Below are 21,602 nucleotides of genomic sequence, written 5' to 3'. Positions count from 1 at the left end.
CACGCCGAACAAAGTGAACACCCCGCCGTCCGAGATTGTCCCGAAGTTCCTCATCAGTTTGAAGGATGAGGTCTCTGTGAAAAATCACACCTTGTACCATATTTAGAGACTGGTGAGGGGTAATGGACACGGGAATTGTGCCAAGATGGGTACAGGCACGAAGGGCCGCAGATTGGGCAGCCGAAGCAGTTTTTATCAGTAACGAACCCGACCGCATCTTGCTCAGGGAGTCCACTTCGCCGAACTTGTCTTCAATGTGTTCCACAAAGAATAAAGGTTTGACACTGGTGAAAGTATCTCCATCAGTCCTGGTGCAAACTAGATAACGGGGGAAAGGTTTTGCCCCTAGACGACGGGCCTGACCCTCCTCCCAGGGGGTAGCCACGGAAGGGAAGGCCGAAGGGGCAAGAGAAGCAGCACTTGAGGAATCAGTACCACGCAGAGAGACGGCCGCAGAAGAGCGGCCAGAGGTTTGGACCCTTATGCGTTTCATCTGCATAGCGTCCGCCCTGATACCACCCACTCCGATCAGGGGCTCTCCTCACGGGCGCCACCCAGCCACAGCAAGGGCCGTCTGGCACGGCGGCCATTGCCTGGAGTTCCGATGCTCCAGGATGACGAGCAACCACTCCAAGGCATGCATGAGGAGGTCACAGCTCAGGTATCAGAAGTGTGATCCCTGTGTGTTCAGGGGGCTCAACCAAAAGGGTACATAGCGACCCCACCACACGGGCTGGCTACCGTGCTGGCTATGCACCCTAGCATCAGACAACGACGTAGAAGAAAAGGTGGAATATACTAGGAGGGCACACGTCGGAGACACTAGGTAAGGTGCTCTTCCCCAAATGGCTCACACTACGGAAGAGAAATTTTGGAATGGAGGTCAAACCCCAGAGGGGGACCAAGGAATGCCAAAAGGAGGAGATGATTACGCAACAAAGCCAGAGTGTAAAACCAACAGAACCAGGAGGATAGCGGGGGCCAACATAAGCAAGGACACCAATAGAGGGAGAGGAGAGGGCGAGGGGAAAGGGGTATGGAGGGGAAAGGAGGGGAAGGGAAAGGAAATGCAGCCCGGGAGAGAAAGAAGGCTGCAATGGCTCGGGGCCCCGTGCTCGCCACGCACGTATCCACGAAAGAGTTGTGGACCCCCTGGGGGGAACTCAAAGTGGTCCTGAGGATGCAATTTTGTTTCCTGGAGGCAGAGTACAAGTGGATACTGCAGTTCTAAGAGCAGCTGTAGGTCCTCTTTGTTGGATCAAAGGCTACGAAAGTTCCATTGGAGGAGAGTCATGTCGAAGAATAATGGAAGGGGTGTCACCTTGGCAGTACCAGAGTGCCAGCCTTCGAAGACTCACTGCTACAGGACACAAAGGCTGGAGGATCCTGCTCCATGAGGTCTAGAGGTGTCAGCATTCTTCTTCTGTCTGCGGAGTTCAGGGCAGAAAAATGGTTGGTGATGTGCACTGGCAACATGGTCAACTGGCCAATGGTATCAAAGGGCGACACCGCAAGTCAGTGAAGGAGAAGACCATTTCCCTTCATTTGATTTCTTGGAGCCTTTCCTGTTGATAGAGGAAGACACAGATGTTCGTTGGCTGGAGGGATGTAGGAAGTGGGGGTATTCCTTCTGTCCTTTCAGCTTGCCGGTTGTGTAGCAGGTGACTCGGCCCCCTTGAGGCAAAAGTTTGGTGGCTTGTTGCCCAGTTGGAGGAGGAGATGGGAACTCTACCATGATGCTGGGCATTTTCCCAACCGCGGTGCTAAACTTGAAGCTGCATGTCTGCGTGGCTATGTCCTTCATGTAGCAAGAACAGTACTGTAGATGCTAGATGGTAGAACGCAGGGTTTCCGATTAGCCACAACTTGCAAGTGACTGGGTAAGGCACTTTTCCCTTCACCTGGCTCTCCTGGGCAGCCGCTCATTGAGGTGCATGGGACAATCTCAGGAGGAAGCAGCATGGTCGTCATTACAGTTCATACAGCGGAGGGAATGAGGCGGACAACTGCCTTCACGAGCATCCATACTGCGGATGATACATTTGGCCGGGTATCGACATGACTCCAGAGTGTGATTGTAATGATGATATTGGTAGCAGCGCATTGGGTTCGGGATGTACGGTTGTATCGTGATAACTTCATAGCCTGCTTTGATCTCAGTCAGAAGTATCACTCTATCAAAAGTGAGAAAAAGAGTGCATGTGGGCACTAAGGATGCATCTACATTTTTCACCACCTGATGGACTGCAATGACACACTGATCTGAGAGGTACATTTGGATCTCTGCCCCAGTCAGACCATCGAGTAGCCTAGTGTACATTAACACTTTGGAAAGAATTCAGCACGCGATGGACCTCAACACGAACAAGATAGCCATGAAGGAGTGAAGCTGCAAGCAGCTGTTATGCTTGAGAATCAAAAGTAGTCTCCAAAAGCAAAGTGACACTTATAAACAAGAGAAGGATTTCACAGGGCTGGCAACTGCATCAAGACCTTTCTGAATAATGAATGGACTTACTGTCGCAAAGGACGTGAAACCACGAGGAAATGTGGTGCAGCTGGGAGGATCTTTAAATTGTTAGCCTCATTCCATTTACAGTTGGTATACATTGACGGTGAGAAAGATGATTGGCTCACTGCAAGAAAATCCCCCATCATTGCCAGCATCTCCGATAGTGCGCTCCTTCCAACTGGGATGCTCCCCTCAGAAGGGGGTGCACCTGCCTTAGATGATTGTTCACACCCCAGGACACACCTCCCAAACACCTGACAGAGGGACCAATCAGCAATTTAGGAAGGTAGTAGCTCAGACAGTCACCCCTCTCTGGACCAGGCCTTTACCAGGGACTATGTGCGAACCCTGCCTGTCATGTTACCCAGTCACCTGTTATGTGTCAAGACGCATGGGATGGCCTTCAGGAGCTCACAGGGATGAAGAAGAAAAAGAGGAGCATTGAACGCCTAAGTGGAGGAAGGATAAGGGAAGGGGAACGAAAAAAAGAAAGAAGGAATGAAAGACAGTGGAGAGACTGTTCTGATATCAATGACTGAATATGCATAACACATTTCCAACAACATCCCAGACATGTTACCCAAGAGAGGAAAAAGAATAGCAAGAAGAGAGACATGCAGCACAGAAGGGAAAAGATGCTGCAAAGGCCAGGGCCCTGTGGTAGCCAAGCACAAACCCACCAAAGAGCAGTGAGTCCCTTGGAGGCAAGAGAGAAAGTATGTGAATATTGAAAGGGTAATACAGTACATAAAGGGAGATGAAAATCTAATAGTCATGGGGGACTGGAATGCAGTTGCAGGGGAAGGAGTAGAAGAGATGGTTACAGGTGAATATGGGCTTGGGACAAGGAATGAGAGGTGAAACACTAAGTTCTGTAATAAATTTCAGCTAGTAATAGCTAATACTCTGTTCAAGTATCACAAGAAGAGGAGGTGTACTTGGAAAAGGCCAGGTGATATGGGAAGATTTCAGTTAGATTACATCTTGGTTAAAGTGATATTCCAAAATCAGATACTGGATTGTAAGGCATACCCAGGAGCAGATATAGACTCAGATCACAACATTATAGTGCTGAAGAGTAGGCTGAAGTTAAGAGATTAGTTAAGAAGAATCAATATGCAAAGAAGTGGGATGCAGAATTACTAAGGAATGATGAGATACACCTGAAAATCTCTAAGGCTATACATACAGCAATAAGGAATAGCTCAGTAGGCAGAACCGTTTAACGGGAATGGACATCTCTAAAAAGTGCCGTCACAGAAGTTGGAAAGAAAAACACAGGTACAAAGAAGGTAATTGAAAAGAAACGATGAGTAACAGAAGAAATACTTCAGTGAATTGATGAAAGAAGGAAGTACAAATATGTTTATTGAAATACTGAACTTCAAGACACTGAGGAATTAAATGCATAGGAACTGCAGTGGGGCTAAGACGAAATGCTTACATGAAAAATGTGAAGAAATCGAAAAGAAATGATCATTGGAAGGACTGACTCAGCAGATAGGAAAGTAAAAACAACCTTCGGTGAAATTAAAAGCAAGGGTGGTAACATTAAGAGTGCAATGCAATGCAGAAGAGAGCGGATACGTGGAAAGAGTACACTGAAGGCCTAAATGAGGAGGAAGAGTTGTCTGATGTGATAGAAGAAGAAGCAGCAGCAGAAGTCAATTTAGAAGAGACAGGGGATCCAGTATTAGAATCAGAATTTAAGAGAGCTTTGGAGGACTTAAGATCACATAAGGCAAAAGGGATAGATAACATTCAGAATTTCTAAAATCATTGGGGGAAGAGGCAACAAAATGGCTATTCATGGATGGATGGGTGGCGAAATACCACCTGTCTTTTGGGAAAATATCATCCACACAATTCTGAAGATTGTAAGAGCTGACAAGTGGGAGAATTAATGCACAATCAGCTTAACAGCTCATGCATCCAAGTTCTTACATGAATAATACACAGAAGAATGAAAAAGAAAAGTGAGGATGCACTAAGTGATGATCCATTTGGCTTTAGGAAAGGTAAAGGCACCAGAGAGGCAATTCTGGCACTGCGGTTGATAAGGGAAGCAAGGTTAAAGAAATATCAAGACATACTCATATGATTTGTCAACCTGGAAAAAGCATCCAACAATGTAAAATTTCTCATGCTGTTTGAGAGTTGCTTTCCATTAGACATTCTAAAATGGGTACTAGCAGTAAAAGGCAGCCTAGGTGGCTGACTAGTGGGATAAGGATATCATGTAGAACAAAGAGGGAATTATGTCAAAATGTTAGAAGTAGTCACAATCAAGCTGCACTAATCCATTACAAACAGTTTTGTGAGGTGCTTAAATGTGTTATTAGGAAGGCAAAGAGTATGTGGTATGCAAATAGAATGGCTAATTCACATGATAAAATTAAAACTATATGGTCAGTCGTTAAGGTCAGCAGCAAGCACATGGTTGATGATATAAAGTCAGTTTGTAGTAAAAATATTTCTGTTACTGATAGGTCAGATGTATGTACAGTATTTAATAATCATTTTCTGAACACTGCAGGTGAATTAAATAGATGACAAATATAATGCTTTCCTAAACACATTTCTCATGCTGTTTGAGAGGACATGTGGCCAAACCATTGCGAGGACATGTGGCCAAACTTGAGGCAACGGAAGCAACACATGGGAGCTGGAATGTACTGTTTCACGTCACATCTGTACACCATTATCTTGACATTCTCGGGCAGCTTATCCCCATCAAGCAAACAGCAATCAGGAAGATTAGTACCTGCATCACTCCAGAAGATATTCCTGAGAGACAAGAAATGTGAACATGTTGTCTTGTAATGGTTGCAATAAATGCACACCAAAAGACTATTATTTGTGCTCATTACGTGATGCTAGCCAGAAAGGCACACAGCAAATGTGTGTAAGTTTTCTAAAGAATAATTGATAATGTAAGAAAAGCTACTTTACTTTTGTTGATTTTAGAACAAAATATCCGGCACTTCAAAGAATAGGTGCATTAGTAGCCACAATAATCTATGGAAACAAGATGATAAAGGGAAAGATACCTGGGTCATAAGTGACCCAGCCACAGTTCTATGTTAGACCACATGTCAGTGGTTCCAGTGTTACATAGTTTCAGAAATTACATAATATTCTTACACCTGTCTTTAGATAGACACATCTCCATTTCAGTTAAAGTGAAAGTTTGTGGTCAGGAAGTAAACAACAAACCTTTAAGCAGCTTAGGATCCGCAACTGGTGAGTAACTGAGTAACATTTCCCAGTCAGATCATGTTAAGAGTCCATGGTAACCAAACATTTGGATGACAATAGTATGTCAGTTAATGTAAGGAGTCTGCAGTTGTGAAAGATATTTGATCCTCAACATCTTGCGTGAAATAGTAAACATGTAACTTCTGGGTGCTAATAGTCTACAAACACTATCTACGGGACAGTGTTATTAATTCTGGTGATCTAACTACAAATTATTTTGTGTGCCTTCTTACTTGGTCTCTCAAGCTTATGCCACTGTGAAATTCAACAAATATGGTGTCTATTATTAATGGTTGTATTAGTTTTCTTCTGGATATGTTTACAAAGGAAGAGATGCACATCTCTCTATCTGTTTAAATTGTGATTTTCATAAATGGAATTGGCAATCAACAAAGTTATAGTGTGAAATTAGTGAGAGGAGTCAGTTTTAAAATTCATCTATTGCTTGGTCTACATCCTTTGGTACTATCCTTCATAGTATGTTTACAGAATAACATTTCATTACAGCAAGATAAGAGACTTCAAGCTACGTAAAATAAATGCAGCACCAACAACAGATAAGAGGAACATCGCACACCCTTTTCCCCTACTCTCTTTCCCTTTTCCCCAGCACAGCTACTGGTTGACTGACTGACTGATTAATTGAGAGGATTTATGGGGCCAAACAGAGAGGTCATCAGTCCTGCAGTTCCGGGGTTACTCACGGATGAAAGAGGGTCTGCACCAAATGCATGGAACCAGTCAGGGAAGTCAAACTATAAAACAAGGAAGTTATGATACCCAAAGAAGGGGACATTCCTCCAATACATGGGATACCGTCAGTCTGGCACCAAAACCACATTGTGAGGATGGTTTGTTACGCAGGAGGAAACAGTGGGTGAGCCTGGTGTGACCGATGTGTAGATGGCATAAAACAGTGGACTCCTCCCGAGAGGAACAGAAGGAAGAGTGCCAATTCTCCTCGATTATGCGGAGTTTATTGTTGACAGCAGTAGCACACCAGTTGTCATCCCACTTTTGGGCAAAAAAAGATCTGACATAGTTCCACATATCTGCAGGTGGAGGCATGTCAGGGAACAATGGGTGAGTATTGACTTCTCTAGCCAAACGATCAGCCAGTTCATTCCCTGGGATACCCACATGACTTGGGACCCAGAGAAAGACAACTGAGCAGGCGGCACAGCCAAGGGAGCAGAGAAGGTCTTGGATAGCAGAAACCACAGGATAACAAGAGTAGCATTGGTCGATTGCCTGCAGGCTGCTCATTCAGTCAGTACATATTAAAACACTGTGGAGGGAGGCCTGAGTAACAAAATGGAGCACCCTGGTAATGGCTAGCAGCTCTTCCATGAACACACTACATGATTCCAGCAATTAATGGTGTTCTAAGCCAGTAGGAGATGTGAAAGCATATCCCACTGTATCTATTGTCTTAGAACCACCAGTGTAGATGATGGTAGCACCCTGGAATTGCAAGGATGGAACGTACAAGACATTGGAATACCATAGAGGCAACAGAGACCTTACAATCCTAGAATAGGTTGGTCCTATTCCATGGCCTAGACACCATCCAAGAGGGGGGGAGGGGGCGGGGCAGGGGGTTTGAGACAAAAGATACAGGGTGCATTCCAGTGAGTGGAGATGGAGATCCCAAGAGAAGAAGTGGGATGCATTTCAACAGGCTATCCCACCCATGGGCGTTACCGTCCCTCGCTTGCAAAGAGAACACGGTACACAGAATGGTCAAGGAATCTGTAAATGGCAATTGCGCAAGAAACCAGGAGTTGGCTTCATCATATTTGTAAGGGGGGGGGGGATGAATCCCTGCTTCCGCAAGGAGACTGTCAACAGGATAGCCAGACACAACCCGCAATGGTGAAGAGGATCAAGAGTTTTCAGAGTGGAAGGCGCCGTTGAGCCATAAGCCAGACTTCCATAAATTAGTCTGGACAACACCAAGGCATGGTAAAGGTGTCTGGACAACACCAAGGCACGATAAATATGGAGAAGAGTAGTGTGGTCTGCACTCGAAGATGTGTGAGTGAGGAGGCGGAGAGCATTAAGCTTCCACATGTATGTAATCTTTAGGTGGCCAATATGGGGCAGCCACGTCAGCTTTTTATCAAAACTAAGGCCCAAGACACATGACTGTGCTACAGCATCTAGGAGCTTGTCACCTAAATAAAGCTTTGGTTTGGAGTGTACTATGGGTTGACAACAAAAATGCGTAACTGGTGTTTTGGGGGGAGAAAACTGGAAACCATTGGAGGTAGCCCTCACAGAGCTCAGTCAGATGGTGCCTTGGAACTGGAACTCAGCAGACGCTATCAATTGGGAGCTGCACCAGATGCAACAATTGTCAACATATAATGCCAGGATAACCAGAGGCCCAACAGAGGTTACAAGCTCATTGATGGTTATGAGGAAGAGTGTGACACTTCATACCGAACCCTGTGGGATACCGTTCTCCTGAATCTGAGGGGTGCTGAGTGAAGTGCCAATTAGAACCCGGAAGAGGCAGTGGGATGAAAACTCGCGAATAAAAATCAGACGGGGATCACGAAAGTCCCAGTCGTGGAGGGTAACTAAAATGTGATGGCACCAAGCCATATTGTATGCCTTATGTAGGCCAAAAAGACCGCGATAAGGTGCCAGCAGTTAGTAAAAGCCTGTCGGATTGCAGTTTCCATTCTGAGTAAATGGTCAGTTGGAGATCATCCTTCCCTGAAGCCACACTGATACGAGGACAAGAGGTCCGAGATTCGAGTACCCAACATAATCGAAAGCTAACCACCCTCTCCAGAAGTTTACGAAGTGCATACGCCAGGATAATTGGGCAGTAGCTGCCGAGAGATGTTTGGTTCTTCCCAGCTTAAGGACTGGGATAACTGTACTGTCTCGCCCTTGTGAGGGGAAGGCACCTGTGAGCCAAATGCGGTTGAAGAACCTGAGTAGATACTGCCTCTGTGTAACATCCAAGTGTTGCATCATCTGGTTGTGGATGGAATCTGGGCCTGGGGCCATGTCATGTGAAGAGGTAAGAGCCTGTGAGAATTCATATTCAGTGAAGGGTTCATTATAGATTTCAGCTTGGTGAGGGTTGAAACAGAGGGAGTGGTCTGTTCAACTCAGTGTTTCTGCCAGAGAAAGGAAGCAGGATATGAAAAGGACACCAATGCGGTTGCAAAGTGTGTTGCACAGTGTCCTGCAAGTACATATGAATCATTAGACAGAGCATCTTGGAAGATAAAGATCTTGGACAGTTGACTGTCACTGGTGGCCTAGAAGGCTACAGAGCTTGGACCAAACCTGCAATGAAGCGGCATTCATCCCTAGGGAGCAAAGATAGCACTCCCAGCATTCCCTTTTACTCCGCTTAATAAGGTAACAAGCCTTAGCAAGGAGTGCTTCAAAGTGAGGAGGATGGACAGTGAAGGTAGTTGTTTAAATCGCTGCAGCACCCGTTGGCAGTCCAGGACTGACTGCTATGTCCTTGGTCCATCACGGAATGAGCGAGACTGGGATATGAGTGAGATCTCTGAATAGAGGAACAGCAGTGCCAGCAGCATGAAGAATAGTGGCAGAGATGCCCTGCACGACTGCATCAATGCAATTCAAAAGAGAGGTGTGGAAGTACACAGCAGACGTATATAAAGGCCAACTGGTCCTACGGAATGGTCAATGTGGGGGCGTGTCTGCCGGGCGATGGCAAGGGAATGATAGAACCACTGGAAAATGGTCACTGTCACAAAGATCATCTTGGAGTGACAGATGTAGGGAAGTCACAAGAGAAGGTAGGAGATTGTGAGGTCAATAGCAGCAAAGGTGCCATGAGCAGCACTGATGTGGGTAGGGGAACTGTCATTGAGAAGACACAATCAAAGTCTGTAATAAGTTGGTCGAGCAGAAGACCCCTACCCTCCTACCCGACGAAGTGGCTCTCCCCCAGAGGCGGATGAAGCACCCTGGAGGGAGGTACACATTACAAACGGTGATTGCTGGAGTCATCTGCACTTTAATCGTATTGCTTCCAGGCTGGTATGAAGGTGGATCCAGTCACTAATGACATCAACGCAAACCAAATTGCAGACCTCTCCAGACGCTGTCCGGAGCTGGCATGGCTCAGACACGATAACCACGAAATGTTGGAGAGTGGGTATCATGAAGTGCGTTTCTTGAAGAGCAAGACAGAAAAAAGAGTAGGAGGAAACAAGGCCTTCTATTTCCAATAGGTGATGGCAATATCTGTCGTAATTCCACTGGATTATCAAGTGGTGAGAGTCCAGGTGAGACATAAAGAAGCCGAGAGGACGTCACATCACTTGGTCGGTGGTCTTCACCAATGAGGATGGGGTGGCATAACTGGGTCTGATTCAGGATGAGGAGAAGGGGCAAAGCCTTCCGGTAGCACAGTCCTTTGACTTGCATTTCTTCTTCTTCTTCTTCTTCTTCTTCTTCTTCCTCGGAGGGAGGGAGGAGGCATTATCAGTAAGAGAACAAGTGGCAGTGATGTCGTGATTGGACAGGGAGATAGTGGCTTTGGAGCCCTTGGAGCGTGGGTCTCTAGTTCGACCTGAGGGTGCAAGCTTCCTGTACTACAAACACTTGGGAGGGGTGTTCCAAGAGGGAGCCCCATCCATAGGATGTCTTCCCTGGTCGAGGAGGAGGATGAGTAGGAGCAGTTCCTGGAGGAGAAGGGACAGAAGGCACTGAGGGTGAGGGAAGGGAAGGGGGGCAGGATGGGGGTAAGGGGGAGGGGGGGGCTGAAAGGCCTCCCCACATGAAGAGGGCGGCCATAGTCACCACAGATGGGAGGGGTATCGCATTGCGAGGACATGCAGCCAAACCCTTGCAAGGATATGCGGCCAAACCCTTGCGAGGACATGTGGCCAAACTTGAGGCAATGGAAACAACACATGGGAGGCAGAATGTACAGTTTCACATCACATCTGTACACCATTATCTTGACCTTCTCGGGCAGCTTATCCCCATCAAATGCCAGGATGAAAGCCCCAGTGTCTACATAATGGTCCTTAGGACCTTTCTGGACATGCCGGGCAAAATGGACACCACATTGTTCCAGATTTGCCCTGTGTTCATCATCGGACTGGAGGAGAAGGTCCCTATAGAAAATTACATCCTGTGTCATATGAGTGACTTGTGAGGAGCGATAATCATGAGGATGTCTCCTAAACGGTTGCAGTCACAGATGCAGGCTGGCTGACTGGCAGAAGTTGTCCTTATAAGTAGAGCGCAAGATCTCACCTTGCTTAACAACTCAACTGCACTGAAATTGTCCTCAATTTGGTCTACAAAGAAAAGGGGTCTGATGGCGGCAAAAGTCTACCCATTGGTCCTGGTACAAACCAGGAACGGAGGAAAGGGTTTCACCCCAAGCCATTTGGCCTGGCTCTCCTCCCAGGGGGTAAACAAGGAGGGTAAGGCCAGTAAGGCAGAAACAGGATCTGAGACAGAACTATGTTGAGAAAGAGGCACGGCCACAGACGAGGGGTCAGAGAGTTTAACACGTTTCATGTGCCAAACATCTGCCCACATATAACCTACTCTGAACAGGGGCTCGCCTTATGAGCATCACCCACGCACAGCAACGGCCACTTGGAGGACAGTCGTCGTTGGGTGTTCCGATTGCACAAGGCGTTCACAGGACAGGTCCCAGCAGTGTGATCCCTGTGGTGTCAGCGGGCCCAGATGGGTACACAACAGCCCTACCACACAGACTAGCTACCAAACTGGTGACCTAGCAAGGAGGCAAAAGGGCTATGGCAGGGAGGGAAGCGAAGGGAGGAAAAGGTAAAGGGGGAGGGGGAGATGAACCTACACCAAAGATGCTAGGGAGGGAGTTCTTCCCCATCTGGCTCACACTACAGATTTCAAATTTAGAGATGGAAGTCAAACACCTGAGGGGGACCAAAACAGAAAAGCCAAAATAGAGGAGGAAAAGCAACCAACCAAAATCACAAGATGAAGCAAAGTCACAAGGATAGCTGGGCCGACATGAAGAAGAACACTGGGAGAGGGAAAGGAAGGGGCAAAGGGAAAGGAAGACGGATAGGGATGGAGAAGGAAGGGGAAGGTACAGCAGCCTGGTAAAGAATAAAGGCTGCAACAGCTCGGGGACCCATTCACATCCCGTATGTAGCCACAAAAGACCTGTGGTTCCCCTGGGGTACAGCGCAGCTACTGACTCTGCACCTAGCGACACTATCCCCCCAACATCCATACTTGCTCCCACAGCTGCACATCATCTTCCACCACCCCTACCCTGCCACCCTCTCCCCACCTCATGCCTCCTTTTTATCCGCACCACTCACTCCAGATTGCTGCTCATGCTAGATGCTGGCAGGTTCTGCAGTGAGGGTCCAAGCAGCCATAGGCAGTATCCATGTGTATGCAAGTCATTTTTGTCTTTGTTTTCTGCTTCTGGAGAAGGCTAAAAGTTTAGCAATCTTTTCACTGTGTGTCTGTGACTCAATGCCTCCTGTATGTGGTGAGTAGCAATAATTGTTTTTGTATTATTGTTATACCATCCTGGACTTTCCAGTACCTGAAGGTTACATAGGTCAACTGAGTAACTAGTGAGCAGGTAATGAATCAAACTGAGGAAAAAAATTATGTCACAACTTGATTATAAGAAGGGATTGGTTGGTAGAACAAATCCTTAAGCATGACGTCTCATCATTTGGTAATGGAGGGAAGTGTGAGGGGAAGACTTTCTCTTCGCAAAATGCTATTGAGAAAATTTAGCGGTGAGAGATTTGCAGCTGACTGCAGTATGGTTGTATTGCCTCCAATGTACATTTCGCATAAGGACCACAAAGAGGAGATATGACAAATTTGGGTTCATATGGAGGCATATAGACAGTAATTATTCCCTTTGTGGTGTATGGTACCTTCTGCCACATGCCATACAATGGCTTGTGGTACAAGCAGATACAGATGTAAAAACTCTGGAGGGAGACCAAGGGTCAAATACAGTAAGCAAGTTGAAATGGATGATGAGGCTTGCATAGGACAGAGTAGTGCGGAGAGCTGCATCACGTCAGTTGTCGGACTGAAGACCAGCAGAAAAACAACAACAACAACAACAACAACAACAACGACACATCCCACAATCTAAGATGAACAGTAGCGTGCTAGCAATGACTCTGCATTGTTTACAAAAATTCAGGTATGTAACCTAAAATACTGCAACTGAAATTACAGTTGTAGTAGCTAACAAAAGTAGTATAATAGATATCTTTTTGTTTACAATGAATCTTTACTTCTGCACTTTCTTACAAAAACTTACAGTCTATAAAAATTATAATAAAGTAAAACACAGCATAATATACGTTATAGAGAATACAGGATTCAAGTAGCATAAAATACATTCTATTCTCAACATAAGACAAACAACAATTACAAAATTTCAGAATTTTAAAAATGAAGAAGAAGAAAACAGAGAACTAATAATGCAACAACTGCAGGAAATTTGGAAATACCTAATGCTCAAAACTCAACACAAATTAATATTGTACAGCTACAGTGTAGAAAATTTTATTTATTTTATAAAGATTATACTAATAACTTTATACATGTCTGTGCCAATACAGCTGACAAACAGAAGACAATGCAACCATAATCTCAGATATGTAGTGAAGTAAACAGCTTCAGAAAATTGTTTCAAAAAATAGATGGAATGTGTCTAACAAGAACTCACTGTAATGTGGAAGTTACAACTTACCCTATAATTAATGGCAAATGTTGCAACTTGCAGTGCCATTGAAATTATGTACACTGTGCTATTAAGTAAGCTTGGTGCAAATTCTTCTTCTTCACTGTCAACATCACCAACACTTTCTGTGGGCTTTTCATCCCTGCAAAACAATAACAAAATCAGAAAAGACAAGGTTGAGAGAAATATTGTCACCTGCCTCCAGCATGACTTCATGTCACATTTGTCTTCTTCTATTTTATTGCATATTTTTACATTAATGGAAAAAAATTGCCGCACCAAGGAGGAGTGACGCAAACAAAAGTTGGCAGATGTGTTTCTACTTCTGAAAGGTGATACCTATTCAAATTTTGGACTTGTTGCATAAGAGTGAGGATGCAAATCAGGTTTGCTTTACACACACTCTGTAATGGTTGTGTGAGTTTGGATGTGGTGAGCTGATGTCAGTCCAGAATGCCTTTAAAGTGACAAGACACCATTACCAACACTTGACTGTGGCATGTGAGACTGCCGAGAGAGAAGACCACTTGTTGCCATTTATGAACAGCATTCCAGGGGATGGTTTTCAACAGAATAATGCTCGTCCACATACCACTGTTGCAACCCACTGTGCTTTACAGAGTGTTGACATGTTGCTTTAGTCTGCTCTATTACCACATCTAAATGATTAATGGAAAATCTCATAAGATGTGAAACAAATACTAACAAAGAGATAGAGGGGCTGGCCAGTACTTACCTCAGCTCAGTACAGCCGATAGATACACATAAAACAGAACTGAAAATTTACATTCCTAGCTTTCGGAACTTTGTTCCTTCATCAGGGAGGAGAGAGGGGAAAAAAAGGGAAGAAGGGAAAGTGGATTCAGTTACTCACAACCCAGGTTATGAAGCAACAGGGAAAGGTAAACAGGGAGGGTAGCAAGGATGGAGGCATGGTTGTCAGAGGGAAGCCAAAGATATTCTACTGTAAGTACTGTGCCAGCTTCAAACCAAAGAGGATGCATACAGAAGTAAAGTATAAAGATAAACACAACTATGTAGGATGAAAAGATGCGTGAATGGCTAAAGAGGAAAGGGAAAGAGGAGAAGACTGAAGAGTGAATGGGAGTGAGGTTCTTTAACGTAGGTTCAGTCCAGGGGGATGGCGGGATGAAAGGATGTGTTGGAGTGCAAGTTCCCATCTCCGCAGTTCAGAGGGACTGGTGTTGGGTGGGAGAAGCCAAATGGCACATACGGTGTAGCAGGTTCCTAGGTCCCTAGAATTATGCTGGAGGGCATGCTCCGCTACTGGGTATTGGGCATCTCCTAGGCGGACAGTTCGTCTGTGTCCGTTCATTCGCTCAGCCAGTTTGGTTGTTGTCATGCCGATGTAAAAGGCTGTGCAGTGCAGGCACGTCAGTTGATAAATGACATGTGTAGTTTCACACGTAGCCCTGCCTTGAATTGTGTATGTTTTACCAGTAGCGGGGCTGGAGTAGGTGGTTGTGGGCGGATGCATGGGGCAGGTTTTGCAGCGGGGTCGGTTACAGGGGTAGGAACCGCTGGGTAGAGAAGGTAGTCTGGGAATATTGTAGGGTTTAACAAGGATGTTACGGAGGTTAGGGGGGCGACGAAAGGCAACTCTGGGTGGTGTGGGGAGAATTTTGTCAAGGGATGATCATCCCTTGACAAAATTCTCCCCACACCACCCAGAGTTGCCTTTCGTCGCCCCCCTAACCTCCGTAACATCCTTGTTAAACCCTACAATATTCCCAGACTACCTTCTCTACCCAGCGGTTCCTACCCCTGTAACCGACCCCGCTGCAAAACCTGCCCCATGCATCCGCCCACAACCACCTACTCCAGCCCCGCTACTGGTAAAACATACACAATTCAAGGCAGGGCTACGTGTGAAACTACACATGTCATTTATCAACTGACGTGCCTGCACTGCACAGCCTTTTACATCGGCATGACAACAACCAAACTGGCTGAGCGAATGAACGGACACAGACGAACTGTCCGCCTAGGAGATGCCCAATACCCAGTAGCGGAGCATGCCCTCCAGCATAATTCTAGGGACCTAGGAACCTGCTACACCGTATGTGCCATTTGGCTTCTCCCACCCAACACCAGTCCCTCTGAACTGCGGAGATGGGAACTTGCACTCCAACACATCCTTTCATCCCGCCATCCCCCTGGACTGAACCTACGTTAAAGAACCTCACTCCCATTCACTCTTCAGTCTTCTCCTCTTTCCCTTTCCTCTTTAGCCATTCACGCATCTTTTCATCCTACATAGTTGTGTTTATCTTTATACTTTACTTCTGTATGCATCCTCTTTGGTTTGAAGCTGGCACAGTACTTACAGTAGAATATCTTTGGCTTCCCTCTGACAACCATGCCTCCATCCTTGCTACCCTCCCTGTTTACCTTTCCCTGTTGCTTCATAACCTGGGTTGTGAGTAACTGAATCCACTTTCCCTTCTTCCCTTTTTTTCCCCTCTCTCCTCCCTGATGAAGGAACAAAGTTCCGAAAGCTAGGAATGTAAATTTTCAGTTCTGTTTTATGTGTATCTATCGGCTGTACTGAGCTGAGGTAAGTACTGGCCAGCCCCTCTATCTCTTTGTTAGTATCTATTACCACATCTGTCTAATCGAGCACATATGGGACACCATCTGATGACAACTCCAGTGTTATGCAAAACCAGCATTAACCGTCCAATGTCGATCGACCAACAGCACTACCCATGAACACTGCTTGCTGTTTTATTCACCCTTTAGAAATTTCAATCTCCCAGACTTTTTGTTGCAAGCTCTATATTTTGAAAGTATATGAAAGTAGCAACTTCATAAAGAATTAAGGTGAAGTAATGACAGCCTCACAATATATTTACTCTCTAATGAAGTCTGTAAGGAAGAATCAGGAAATATTGGCAAATAATTGTAGCATTCACAGATATAACACTAGGAACAAAAAATCACTTCTTAATATTACTCCCGCAGAGGAAGAAGTATGCTGCCATAAAAATATTTGACCATCACCCTTGTGAATTAAAGGTTCTGGCAGATAATGGAAGTTAAACACATTACTATCATTTCTACATGAGAATTCCTTCTACTCCATAGATGTATTTCTGATTAGGTAGTATATATGAGGTGTGTCCATAAAATATGTTTCCCCACATGCTCCACAGCTAGCAATCCATACGACATGAAATGGTGTGTGTGCTAACATAACTTCCTGGGATCTCACGTTAACTCTGCAGCAGCAGCTGAAAATGGAGGTTTGTATTCCAGCCCCCACCATGTGTGATGTGAGACAGGTGATAAAGTTTTTTGAATGCACAGAACACAGTGCCGATTGAAATTCATCATCAACTGTGCCAAGCCCACAGGCCTAACGTAATGAGCAAGCAGATGATGCATCACTGATGCAGAGACTTTACAGGATGCACCAAAATGTTCATGATGATGAGCGCAACATAGGAGGCCATCCATTATTAAAGTTACCCATGTATGGAGAATCATCACTTCACAATCAAGGAACTCGGCAGTCAGTTTCCACAGATGTCTGCTCTTTGTTGCACGAAATTGTCAAGAAAACCTGTTCCATAAATTGGATTCTGAAACAACTAACACCTGAACACAAAGCTAAGTGCATGGGGCCAGCTTTGACTTTTCTGCAGTGGTACCATGATGAGTTTTTAGACTGGATCATCACAGGTGATGGGATTTGGGTTGCACACAATAAGCCAACCAGCATTCAAGGGATTGGTGTTACATATTATAGTCTCATATGAACACTTTTCTTTTCTTTTCTTTTCTTTTTTTTTTTTTTTGGAATCGGCACCACCCCAATACATTTCAAATCAAGTGTTTTCATATTTTATTTCTCATTGGTGAGGATATTACCACAGCCTTTAAATAAGACAGTGCTCATTGATACATGGCATGTGCTACATTACACACTGGTACTAGTAGTCTGTGACTTGTTCTTAAGAGGATGTGTGAGGAAGATAACTACGAGACATTTACCACAGAGTTACAGTTGACTAACACTTTCAGTAGTTGCAAGCCTGATCTTTTTGTCATTAACACCAAGCCTAACAAATGTTAAGTTCACACTGAGCTCATCCACCTTGAAATTAAAATAACTTTGAAACTTCCTGGCAGATTAAAACTGTGTGCCCGACTGAGACTCGAACTCGTGACCTTTGCCTTTCGCGGGCAAGTGCTCTACCATCTGAACTACCGAAGCACGACTCACACCCGGTACTCACAGCTTTACTTCTGCCAGTACCTCGTCTCCTACCTTCCAAACTTTACAGAAGCTCTCCTGCGGTCTGTAAAGTTTGGAAAGTCGGAGACGAGGTACTGGCAGAAGTAAAGCTGTGAGTACCGAGTGTGAGTCGTGCTCCGGTAGCTCAGATGGTAGAGCACTTGCCCACGAAAGGCAAAGGTCCCGAGTTCGAGTCTCGGTCGGGCACACAGTTTTAATCTGCCAGGAAGTTTCATATCAGCGCACACTCTGCTGCAGAGTGAAAATCTCATTCTGGAAAATAACTTTGTCTCAGAATGGGATGGACAGGATTCTGAGAGACAGTGGAATTCCAATGGGATAGAAGGATGTATGCAGGTTAGAGGGCTTCCTCAGATGGTGTTGAGAATGACGTTCTACATATAAACTATTTCAAATGTATGTATATACCTTGTTTAAGAAATGGCTGCACAAGCTAAGGCTGACTCAGTTATGTTCTACATATTATGTCTGCTGTAATACGTTTGACATACCACTACAAACAACAAGAAGCAAATGTGGTACCCTATTTCTTAATAAATAAATAAATAAATAAATCTTACAAGAGCAGTTTGGTAGTTTTGTTAACAATTTTCACTTACTTTCGTGGTGATCTCAGTGATGCTTGCTGCACTAGGTATATTAGGCACACAAAATGTACCGTAAATTGAAGCAAGACTGTTAGAATAGTGTAAAGGTTGAAGATGTTTGGAAGAGGTCTTTGCTTTGATAATGTCTTCAATGGCTTGAAACGAGAGAAAAACATAATCATCATTTGATACGAACAAGTCAATCACTGGTGTACAATTATTTGTATGAAATATGTTTTTTTTATTACTAACTAATCACTTTGGATTAACAGTAAGACCCACATTGTTATTGTTATCATCACCACCATCATCATCAATATCATTATACATATCAATAAAACACACACACACACACACACACACAAAATAAAAATTAATTTTTCTTACATGTAAATGATCTAATAATTATAAACCATATGTAAAACTGGATTGGTCTAAATTTAAAAGCTAGATTTATAAGGATGATTACATGACTACTACATTTAACTTCTAGAGTTTACTTTAACATTTGTCCCATGTACCCCATTAATGAATCAAAGCTACTTTTCTATATACAATTTTGAATTTAAGTTTCTATATTTTGATTTAAGAAAGAATAATTTTAATTTTGTGTAGCCTGTATCTGCATTTTATTAGTATCTAGTGTTTCTTTCTTCAACTATACTGCTGTCATCATGCTTATTTCTCAGCTTCTCTCTGTCCCCCCCCCCCCCTCCCCCTCTTTCTGCAGTCAAGTGTGACCGTTATTTAAGATGTTTCTTCTTCCATAAATAAACCTGTGTTACGTGATGATCAGATAACAGCAATTTATACCTTTAGTAAGGAAAGTTCTGGCAATGTGTATATGATAAGGAGTAAAGGAGACCAGTCATCCAACTACAGAGGCTTTAAGGGGACCACACTGCCGTTCAGGAGAAAAAAAAAAAAAAAAAAAAAAAAAAAAGATTTTCAGTTTTCATCATATTTCGATAGATTAACGTTTTATTTAAGTACTCTGAAAAGGATTTTGCTGAAATAAATTTTTTTCCGAGCATTTAAAGAGCATTTTCCTACCACGTGTGTTTATGTGCCACGCCCACTTTTTTGCATATATTTTAGATCTTTATATCCCCTGCTATGCACGTTAGAGATTTTTAAAATTTTTTATTACCGGGTGTGTTGGCTATCCTTGGAATGCTATGGTTGGTATCCTTTTGTTTCTGCTGTTTGTAAACAACACACTTTCAAACACACGGTTAGTTTTGTTCAAGTGTGATTGCGAGTAGTTGTTATACTTACGTTTGCAGTGCTTGTTTGTGTGTGTTTTGTTGTGTTTATTGAAGCAATGCAGCTAGCTCTTTATTCGCATGAAGTAATGGCCGCTATCGACAGGGGATCTCAAGTTGATTCCGTATTTCAAGATTTCCAGAAAGCTTTTGACACCGTTCCTCACAAGCGACTTCTAATCAAGCTGCGGGCCTATGAGGTATTGTCTCAGTTGTGCAACTGGATTCGTGATTTCCTGGCTGGAAGGTCGCAGTTCGTATTAATAGACGGCAAATCATCGAGTAAAACTGAAGTGATATCAGGTGTTCCCCAGGGAAGCGTCCTGGGATCTCTGCTGTTTGTGATCTATATAAATGACCTGAGTGACAATCTGAGCAGTTCTCTTAGGTTGTTCGCAGATGATGCTGTAATTTACCGTCTAGTAAGGTCATCCGAAGACCAGTATCAGTTGCAAAGCGATTTAGAAAAGATTGCTGTATGGTGTGGCAGGTGGCAGTTGATGCTAAATAACGAAAAGTGTGAGGTGATCCACATGAGTTCCAAAAGAAATCCGTTGGAATTCGATTACTCGATAAATAGTACAATTCTCAAGGCTGTCAATTCAACTGAGTACCTGGGTGTTAAAATTACGAACAACTTCAGTTGGAAAGACCACATAGATAATATTGTGGGGAAGGCGAGCCAAAGGTTGCGTTTCATTGGCAGGACACTTAGAAGATGCAACAAGTCCACTAAAGAGACAGCTTACACTACACTCGTTCGTCCTCTGTTAGAATATTGCTGGGCGGTGTGGGATCCTTACCAGGTGGGATTGACGGAGGACATCGAAAGAGTGCAAAAAAGGGCAGCTCGTTTTGTATTATCACGTAATAGGGGAGAGAGTGTGGCAGACATGATATGCGAATTGGGATGGAAGTCATTACAGCAAAGACGTTTTTCGTCGCGGCGAGATCTATTTACGAAATTTCAATCACCAATTTTCTCTTCCGAATGCGAAAATATTTTGTTGAGCCCAACCTAAATAGGTAGGAATGATCATCAAAATAAAATAAGAGAAATCGGAGCTCGAACAGAAAGGTTTAGGTGTTCGTTTTTCCCGCGCGCTGTTCGGGAGTGGAATGGTAGAGAGATAGTATGATTGTGGTTCGATGAACCCTCTGCCAAGCACTTAAATGTGAATTGCAGAGTAGTCACGTAGATGTAGATGAAGATGACGAAACGTAAAGCCATTTTCTAGAAACAACAATTTAGAGGAAACAAGTTTAGAAAGCTTCCTGTACAAGAGGTTATGTCGCCTGGTAACAATGTTTCTAATTGCAATTCTTCAACAAGTGCATCATCAAAGAAGCTCTCACCATTTCAAGAGAGTTACAACGAATTTACTGTAAGTGACAAGGGGTGCAGTAACATTATTATAAATGTGAGAATATTATTAGATGTAATTTCTAAATTTGTACAATGTAGACAGTGTGATCAGTCACAGAGTGTGAAAATTTAAGAGTGTGCCAGTGGGAGAAAAGGCCTAGCAATTGCTTCGGATTTAATTTGCACTAAATGTTCAGCTGTGATTTCATTTATGAGTTCTTCAAAACCAGAAGCAAGTGGCCCTTGGGAAACCAATACTAGATTAGTTTATGCCTTATGATCCGCAGGCAAGAGCATGGCTGCAGGGAGAACATTTTGTTTAGTGATGAACTTACATCAACCACCAAATAAATTTGAAAAACTGACTGCATATTAGAGAAAGCTGTATGTGAGGTCAGTGAGGAAAGCATGAAACTGGCTGCTAGGGATGCAGTGGAAGAAAATGATGGATGTTCGGATATTGCAGTTGCACTTGATGGAAGTTGCCAGAAAAGAGGACATACTTCTCTGAATGGAGTAGTGACTGCCACGAGTATAGACACCAGTAAAGTGTTACATATGGAGATAATGTCTAAATATTGCAAATGTTGCAAAGTC

At 44.0% G+C, this 21,602-nt stretch overlaps 1 protein-coding gene across 1 annotated transcript in view; it reads right to left on the bottom strand.

Annotated features, from left to right (window-relative positions):
- LOC124798138 (endoplasmic reticulum transmembrane helix translocase) overlaps nt 1–21,602 on the bottom strand; it is a 189,982-nt gene that overhangs the window by 36,278 nt on the left and 132,102 nt on the right. The window contains exons 19-20 of the mRNA XM_047261412.1: nt 18,387–18,529; nt 13,515–13,647 (exon numbers count right to left, since the gene is read on the bottom strand). Of these exons, the coding sequence (XP_047117368.1) occupies nt 13,515–13,647; nt 18,387–18,529 (276 nt within the window). The remainder of the gene's footprint in view (nt 1–13,514; nt 13,648–18,386; nt 18,530–21,602) is intronic.

This window comes from Schistocerca piceifrons, chromosome 5 (assembly GCF_021461385.2).
Source record: "Schistocerca piceifrons isolate TAMUIC-IGC-003096 chromosome 5, iqSchPice1.1, whole genome shotgun sequence".
NCBI lineage: Eukaryota > Metazoa > Arthropoda > Insecta > Orthoptera > Acrididae > Schistocerca > Schistocerca piceifrons.
The sequence above is the reverse complement of the archived record's forward strand: the minus strand, read 5'-3'. Positions and strand labels throughout refer to the sequence as shown.